Below are 9,426 nucleotides of genomic sequence, written 5' to 3' on the forward strand. Positions count from 1 at the left end.
CCCTACCCCCCCCCCCTCTATGTTATTTATTAATCCTAGACCTTTCGTCTATTCTGACTGTGTTTCGTCTGGAACAAGTTTGAGGATAAATATGCCAAATTTTATAACCCCAGAATTGTGTCTCTAGTACCCTTTAATGTCACATGCACCCAACCAACCCCTCTAGAGGTGATGTAACAATCAGTGCTGAAATTGTTTTGAACCAGAGCAAAATTTGGTAGTGTTTGCCAAGGGAAAATTGCACTGTTAGTAACTTTAGTGAGCCTGATGGGAGTGAAGTAACTGCAGATTATAAAATCTGTGAGTCAGTGAGGCAAAGGGGGTGGGGGACCATGCCACTCCCCCTCCCCCTCCCCTCCCCTCCCCCTCCCCCTCCCCCTTATAATTAAAATCAGTTATTTCCAAGCTGTCTCCTCTCCTCACCAATCTCAAACCTTTGTCAGGTCCCTGGTTTGTTAACCTGTTTGTGTGTCTGAATCAGTGTTCTTTCGTACACAAGCATAATATAAGTTTGATAGGGAAATATTTCCCAAACGACATTCCGGAAGGTTGCTATTATCCTTTGTTGTTGCTGGACATCAAATTAGAGTAAGGTTCAATGAGTGAAAGGCCGTTCTGAACAAACAATCAAAAGCGGTCTAGTTTATCTGGCCGGATGGCATCTCAAGATTGGTTTAAACAAGCTCAATACAATCGGTGTACCTTTTCCATGATATTACAATGATAATAATTAAAAATGGCTGTCTAATCATGATAAATGATGCTGTTCCGTTATCTACTAATTAGCTTGTTTCAATTGATGGGATAGGTTATCCAAGACAAGATTTCCCATAATTTATGATTTGAATTGGGGTGAACCCTTGTAAAAGCCAGTAAAGGTCATAGTTTGCCACACACAGTTGTCTACATCACAGTATATATTGAACTTTATTGTAGCTTATCTGGCCGTTTGAAAAGGTACATCTTCATATGCCATTAATTTTGTGTTTTCCAGGATTTAAACATGTACAACAAAATGAGGGTTCGGATTTTGAGAGGAAACGAGGATGAAGATGAAATTGAGAAGAACAAAACAGAGAATTCTGGGAAGTAGATGACTCCAGACTTGGATTGACTGCGACGATTGACATTCATGAAAGTATTTTGCAGTATATTGTGCACAAGCAGCAGGGTTGGAGGAGGTTGGAGGAGGAGGAGGAGGAGGAGGAGGAGGAGGAGGAGGAGGAGGAGGAGGAGGAGGAGGAGGAGGAGGAGGAGGAGGAGGAGGAAGAGGAGTTGGAGGATTCTGCATAGATGAATGGATTGCACAAACTCTGCAGAAAAGCCTTGCAGCAAATCTGCTCAAAAGAATGGCATAGAATGTGCATAACAATTGCGGTGAATCTTCGATAGTATTTAGTGATGATAAGCCCTAAAATCTGTATGAAAGTGTTGCAGTCATTTTGCTTACTGAATAATATAATAAATAGTCAATATAAAATGCATCACAGTGATTCTGCTTAAAGTTTTGGCTGTCAGTCTCAGGGAATTCTGAGTCTGAATAAAAGCAATTGCTGTACTTTTGCATAGTTGAGCTGCAGTGAGTCGGCGTAATTAACTAGATGCCACATAAATGGTGAGACCAGTGATCAGTTTTAAAGTCATTGAAGACTCGCCCCAAACAGCGCGCAGCCATCTTTAAAATGTTAACTTTCCATTGCTTGCAAGTTAAGTTTTTCTCTTGTTGCTACAAAATGCAGACAGTAATGAAACGTGATACCTTGTTATCTTTAGCTGGACCTGAGATGCCCATCGCTGTATCGTTTGTACACTGTGCTGTGGGTATTGACCGCAGCTGTATGTACAGATTGTACACTAGTGTCTAATTACCGACGGTAGCAAGCTGTGTGTGTATTTTCTGGGATCGAGGATAGTGTCTAACACTTCTGTTACACCTCATTCAAAACTAGGTCAGATTACCGGCATTAGACGTTTCTTTTTGCGCGAGTTTTCACACCCTTTAAGTCTGTGAGCCAGGTCTAGCATGTGTCTATATCAATCTCATTTGAGTCTCTATAAATTGAAGATGATCAAAGGAGTAGCCTATGATGTCACTCGACATGATGTCAATTTCCAGATGTATTGAATCAAATTTCAACTTTAATTTCAAGATACAGTCTCTCTAGAACTTGTTGAAGCAGGCAATTTGAACTTCTTGACATTGGAGCTTAGTGCCGTTGTAGTATGACTTTAATATTTCTCTTGACCTGATTTCATTGTTATCTTCTCCTAGGCTATTGTGTGGTTGCATACTATATGCCTATTCTTCCTTATTGGCATATGTGGGTTAATGCACTGCAGTGTGATATTAAAGTCAGCCTTGGGCAGTTCGTCCTCTTAGGCTAAAGTATGGTAGAGTGTTATGGTGTTAGGTGGAAGTAACCAAATACATTGTAGATAACGTGCTCTTTTGAAGGTTAATTTTTGCCAAGTACCTTTTACGACCCACAACTTTCACTCAAGTTTAATGGGTTTTGCACTTAAGTGTGAAGTAGTGACAGACATTACACGGAACTATATAGGTAAAATTTTATATTCTGTTTGATTCCCAGGTTGTGTTTCCAGGTGCTTAAATTTTAAAACATTTTTCTTAATAAAAAAAAAAGATAGAAAAGCATTCCGCTTCTTATCTTTGAGATTGTTTCACCATCTAAAAAAAAAAAATTAAGTTTGGCAAAACATTTTCAGGTTTATTTTTGAGCCTGTGCAAGTTGTTACAAAATCATCTGATAACATCTTGCTATTAAAATGGTTGTTCTTTTCTTCTCCCAGTAGTAAGCTGGTAACATTGTTTTTGTTTTAATTTTTTTTAAATTTATGTCAAATATGGCTCCTCATAATTTACATGTGTTTCACAGAAATCAGTCATGCTGAACATAAGCCATGAGCAAGTCTAGACATGGATCTCAAATAGCTGACAGAGCCAAAGATTTATGTTAGCATTTACTTTGTCTTCTTTTATAAAATTATTATATTTTATCTTTGTATATGTTTTTTGCGTTTTTATTATTTTTAAACACAGCATAAATGCTGGCATTGTCTCCAGTAACTACACAAAGATCTGGGTATAGTGTAAATTTGCCTACAATGCAAATATAATTCCCCGGATGATTGATTGAATATCCCTTAGAATATCATATAACAAGGCCTGTAACATGATACCATCAAGGATGCAATTGTAAAGCAACTGGTTGCCAGTTTGCAGGTTTGGTTTTCTTGTCCTGTTATTAGATATTAGATTCGGTATGCATGTCTCAAAAAGAGCTTTCAAACTAGTTTGGCCTTGAGTTTAGAAGTACATGTGGGATATATGCAAAATTATGTGGTAATCTATTAATTACATATCTAGATGGTGATTGGTGGAAATATATTGAAAGCTTGTTTTAGTACGTGGCAACTTCCTGAAAATGGTTACACTGGTCATCCTTTATCACTTTTGTTGGTTGAATTTGGAATGAATGGTTAATGATATTGAAGTATACCCTCAAAAGACTGGATGCAGCGATGTAATTGTTGAACTTTGTTAGTAGTAAATGCTGTGACACACACTTTACAATAAGGTCCAGTTAAAATACTACTAAAACATTTCTTTACTGTTAACTCCTTATCAGTGAGTTAACTGGTTGAAACCCACAAGGGAGTGTTATAAATAAGATCTGTGTCAATATTATACTATAACGCGAAAATAGTTTGTCGATAGGTACAACTTTTTTACTTTACTAAATTATATGATATATCAGATTTAAGTTCAACAAAAAGTACTCTAGCTTTGACTTTCAGAAACGTCTCACGCAGCCCCTGGGATGGACTCACGCACCCTCTGGGGGTTCATGCACCCCAGTTAGGCCAATCCCTGTTGTATAGCAAGGAATCGCAAAGCCAACTGACTTTCTGAGTATACTCTTTCTTTTGTTTGCTGATATAAGGTAACTTACTTCAAGGCTTTTGCAACCTTGACTTGTGTTGTTATGGTAACTAGGGGTGCAGCAAGCTTTGAGAATAATGGCAGAGAAGGATTCTATTACAACTTCTTGGTTATTGTCAAAGAAACAGCCAGCAACTAATACGTGTAGCAGAATAAAAATAAACCTTCCTTGATCGCTGTGCTTCCTTGAATTATACAGTGGAAAAGTGCATTGGCCATCAGATAGACTAGGAATTTGGTCTTTGAAATCATTAATTTTACTAGATATATCAATTGAATTAGTGTCTCTTCGCAATATGCTAGAAAAACCATGTAAATCACGTGGAAACACGTTTCTGTCCTTTTCATTTTAATTACTTCAATAATAAATATCTTTTTTTTTGAAGAACTGTATTTATCCATAATAATAATAAGTTTGAATGAATTACTGTATATGCTTTTACATGGTTGAAGTAAAATATACTGCAACAAATTTCGTCATTTGGTTGTCTTGTCAGGATATATGGGAGACTATTGCTGGTTTTAAGTAACATTTCCTAATAAATTATCTATGATTAATCTAAGGGTCATTGGGGCCAGGGGTTGGGGGCAGAGAAGTAAATGTTACCATGGCAATGGTGAAATTTCTCGTTTTATAAGGATGAAGAATGAAATTTGTCGTTCTTTTGTAAATAAACTAGATTTGATTGATTTAAAATCCCTGTTTACGTGTGTCTCACCTTAAAGGAGGTCCTCTTCTCCAAATTCCATCTAACTTTAGGGTCCGTAAAGTACATTGTCCCATCACTACCTTTTCGTGAATCTCATGCAAAGCGGCGGAATATGGCTAATGAATGATGGTGTTTAGTAGAAAACGTCACATAATTCACACGGAGAATTGAAGTTACCACTTCTTAGGAGTTTGGTTTTCATTCTTCATGCATGTTTTCGAATACAGAACCAAGTTAACAATATTACTATTTCCTTTCCGGCTTTCCGGCCGTTCATTTAATTGGGATTTCAGTCTAAAACAATATTGTAGTTCTTAATCGCAGTCTCAATGACAAGGGTCCATGCTCAGAATATCAATAATGGCTTCGAACTTTCATTATAGAATCGCATATTAGTCTGCACCCAAGTATACTTCATCTTCAAGAGAGTGCCGCGCATATTATGTCATCAAAGAAGACCTTTTAGCAAATAAGGAATTGATTTTGACCCTCAGTTCGAAGCCACGCTTGTTTTATTCTTAGTTCCTACGTACAAAATTGGGTACCCGCTGAAAACTTAACCTCAATTGATAACCTGTTGTAAGTATACTTCAGAATTCTGTAAAATGTCGTCAATCAAAACAATTGTAATTCGACTCTTTCGGTACTTGTCACTTTGACTGGTTGGTGACTTCAAGGAAACCCATCAAAGAATAAGGAACGAATTGGTATAGAAAAGTCTTAATGTGGATGCTATAGATAGAACTATAATAGAACAAGGAATTTCAGTACAGTCAAGAGAGTGTGTCATTACATATAAACATGAGGGTGCCTGCAGCAAATGTTGTTAATTCACTACTACATAGTAATGTGTCTATACAGGTCTAAACTTAGCCAATTGATCGTCAATGTTGGCGATTTTCCTCTTTGTATTTTATAGGATGACATTATGCAGAATTTCAATCAATATGTCATAGTCTAAGAAAATATGAGGGGAAATTTAGAGGTAGTAATGTATATCTATATATAGTAATGTATATCTATATGTATATCTATTCCGGCTTTCAAGATATTAACCTTTAAAATATGGTAACATTTCTGGAATACTCCTTGAACCGCGTTAAATTTATACAGAGCAGACCGTCCTATTTCGCTTTCAGCAAGGATTCATTAGTCGGCCTGGTTAATCATATTGTAACGCGCCTATTATTGAATGGACTTTAACATATCGGTCTCAGATATCGAAAAGACAAGATTGGAGAGGGTCGGTTTGAGGATTGTGCTTGAAGGGGAAGTTGGGGGTGAGGGAGGTGGGGGAGGTTGGAGGTTCTTAAACGTAAAACGAAAAAAAAGAGCGCACCAGCTGACAAAAGTGAAATTATGGGCAGACGGTGCCGCTATCAGAGAATGTCTGACGTTACGATGGGAAGTTCCTCAAGTCACCCTAAACATGGCAAGTTACATAATGCCAATGTGCCTGGTTTCAACTGTATAGTTTAGTCTTCGTTGGCTAGGGTTATTCACAGTATTTGTGCGAGGATAGTTGAATGCATCATATAGGCCTATCGCGCCAAACAGATTTTTTTTTTCTGCTTGATTGCTGTGCCGCCGTACTCAGAATGCTTGCCATCGATTTATATGGGGTAATATTTCAGATTTATGATGATAAGGGGGAGGGGGGGGGTGGGATTTGTAAAATATTTGGATAATATTACCAGTGTTGGTATTACCGATTTTCCTTTGTCCTCTGTAATCTCGAATATATTCGTCAGTAGGCCTGTATTTTGTTTCAATTTAAGTATCAGAATGTCATAGCTTGAGATTGATATGTTACACTTAAATATCAGTGTGTTGGAAACTAATAATATCAGCATGATAACCATATCTCCGGCTCATATATGTATATAGTCCTCCTGCAAACACAGTCTTTTACGCTTGTGTACCTAAACATTCCTTTTGAATGTTCCTTCCACCTCTAGCCGACCTTCTCAGCTGTCTGTATTTACAGAAATAAGGGAGCGGTGCACACCCACCATGGAACGACAGCATAGGGATGGTCTGCGGGAAGGAGGGAGAGGAGAGGTGTACGGGATTCCATCCCTCTATAATTTGTAAAGAAAAGGAATACTTCTTAAAGGAACCACAGAGCAATTCAGCGTTCTGACATTTCTAAATGTGCCTGAAAATGGAGAGAACAAAAATATCCGAAATTACTGCATTTCCGGGGAATTGCGTCCAATGGACCCCAACAGGGCCCTCGCCTTGCAGGAAACGTTGTTTTTTTATATATCAAGGTTAATATTCATATGTGAGATTTAAAGGAAACTTACATGAGGGTCTATAATATAAGTCGTAAATTGTGAGATTTTCATGGCTGTAGTCGAATCCAGTTCAACAGATCCTAGTCCAAAAGAACCACGCCCCCCCTCCCCCACTAGTGTTTTCGGCCAGAAGGAGAAGCAAACCCCATTCATCTTCATCTAGTTGCCTTTTGTGACAGAGACTGGTGATGAACTACCATTCCAAACAGCTAAGTAACACCTTTTCAGTATGAAAGATAGCACAGTTTAAATTGAGAAGATTCGATACTTGAGCAAGTCACTTATCGAGCCGCTTCTGTGTCAATGACGCTTTTCATTATAGTTACTCCACTGTTAATTGATGTGCCAAGATAGACATGGATTGTGCCGATACTGATTCTAAAATATGCAATTTTATCTTAGATCTGATATTGCCATGGCTTTCATTTGATAACAACAGTGTTTACAATGTCCATGAAAGTGTATGAAAGGAAAAAATAATGTCAGAGTAGAAGGTTTCACATCCTAGTGTCGATATCACCTTACACATTGACCACGCGGTCTCTCTTCCCAAACGGAGCAACAGTTTCTTAGATTTATGGAGGAGATGTTCATCACAATCGCAAAAAAACAAACCACTATAAATATTAAAATAAACATATAAGAAATATTTAGCTGATGATAACAGCAATTGTAATATTTTTTTATTTTTTATTTCTTTTAAATATATCAAGGTTAATATTTATATGAAACTTTTACGAGGGTCATCTCTATCATATCAAGATAATGGATGTGTTTGCTCCTTTAAATAATGTAAGGTGAGACGTCTTATTTTCCTTCAACTACTTCGTTACTTGAATACAAAGGTTGACACGGATAAACCTGTCTTGACTATCTTTGTTTTAAACGACAAACAATAAAACTCTTCGTTTAATTTTAATAAGACTTTAATCGTATATCTCAGCTGCATGTTGGTTGCGTTTTACTAAAGAACTTTTATCTTGAATACACATGAAAAAAAAGAAGAAAAGAAAGGTTTCAACCGAAAAGATTGACACGGATAGTCCTGTCATGACTATCGTTCTTATATATTACAAAATATAAATCCAAAATCCAAAACCACCTTCAAGAAGCTATTATATGGTCACAGATCCACAGTCAACACCATGAAGACTGATTCCCCAGTTGGAGAACACTTTGACCTTCCCAACCACATACCATTAACGTCATGTCCCTACTGGGGATTGAATCCTTAGGTAGCCGTCCTGATCTAGTACGAATCAGCAGAGAGAGGCCGTGGATGCAACGCTTTCGCACCATTCAACCTCATGGGCTTAACATTCAGGAAGGACATGACTAACTTTTCTTTTGTCTCCCCCCCCCCCCCTTCTCCCCTTGTTTCCTGCTAGGATCGAAACGTCAGACCAACTTACTTTTACACAAAATATAAATCCTTCAATTAATTTTAATAAGTCAATAAGTGAATCGGATGCATGATGGTTGCGTTTTGCTAATGAACTTGTTTCATACGAACGCCGTGTACTTAGTCGTCTCCGGCTCAGAAAGGTGCGGTAAGCTGGCATTTTTCCTTACTACCTTATTGATATCCAATATGGAAGTGCAATATTCTATGTTTTGAAGCATTGTTCTTTTTTGAAGGAGTAAGCTTTCGCTGTGGCAAGTATACGCAACAAACCAGCAAACGCACTTTGTGTTCAAACTCAATTTGTGCGACGGAGACGTTGCCATGGAAACACACTGCTTTAACCCAGTAGACGAATTTAAAGTTGAGGTATCCTCTTTTGTGCCATCATTAGTGCCGGAGGAGTAATATGAAGAAGAAAAGGCAAAAAGAAAAACCCCAAACCAAATCGTCAACAAAAATATACCGAATAGTCGGTACTACGACGGTAAATTGTCTCGTTATGTCGAAATAAAATTAGGATACCATCATTTTTGGTCTATCTGATTCGATCACTTGGTGGGAATGATGTATTAACACTGCCTCAAAATACTTAAAAGTATTTTATAAAGTAAAGTAGCTTGGTTTAATTTATACATTGATACAAGCATACAATGTAAACAATCGGCATGCAAGCAGTATTACTATACAAATAATGTTAGGAAGTTGTCCGACCTCTGAACTTTGATGCATTAAAAAAGACTAATGGTAATGAGTAGAATTCTCAAATCTGCATCTCAAAGTTGCCTTCAATGGTCAGAGTCTCTCCTCGCAAGTAATCTGAGCCAAAAACGTCGAGGATTCGTGGCCGGAATTTCAGACAATGCTAGGTCGCTGCTTAGAAACAATCGAGAATGCTTGGCCCAGAGGTTTCTTTATAATGCATGGGCAGCAACTATGAAGCGCCTTCATGTAACCCAGACGGTACTGCACGTTCCTGTAACCATATATTATAGGATTAACCATTGAGTTTGCGTAGAAGAGAACTTCGCACGTGACCTGCACGATGAG

The 9,426-nt window shown here is 37.8% G+C and overlaps 2 protein-coding genes across 4 annotated transcripts in view; one reads left to right on the forward strand and one right to left on the reverse strand.

Annotated features, from left to right (window-relative positions):
* Positions 1–4,441, forward strand: part of LOC139971278 (nuclear valosin-containing protein-like) — a 28,947-nt gene extending 24,506 nt beyond the window's left edge. Inside the window, exon 24 of the mRNA XM_071977597.1 lies at positions 995–4,441. Coding sequence (XP_071833698.1) covers positions 995–1,093 — 99 coding nt within the window. The 3' untranslated portion in view covers positions 1,094–4,441. The remainder of the gene's footprint in view (positions 1–994) is intronic.
* A 3,441-nt stretch (positions 4,442–7,882) lies between these two features.
* LOC139971281 (adenosine receptor A2a-like) overlaps positions 7,883–9,426 on the reverse strand; it is a 15,429-nt gene continuing 13,885 nt past the window's right edge. For all 3 annotated transcript variants that reach the window (XM_071977600.1, XM_071977601.1, XM_071977602.1), the window contains exon 3: positions 7,883–9,426. This exon is cut by the window's right edge and continues 460 nt beyond it. In XM_071977600.1, coding sequence (XP_071833701.1) covers positions 9,232–9,426 — 195 coding nt within the window. In that variant the 3' untranslated portion in view covers positions 7,883–9,231.

This window comes from Apostichopus japonicus, chromosome 8 (genome assembly GCF_037975245.1).
Source record: "Apostichopus japonicus isolate 1M-3 chromosome 8, ASM3797524v1, whole genome shotgun sequence".
Lineage (NCBI taxonomy): Eukaryota > Metazoa > Echinodermata > Holothuroidea > Aspidochirotida > Stichopodidae > Apostichopus > Apostichopus japonicus.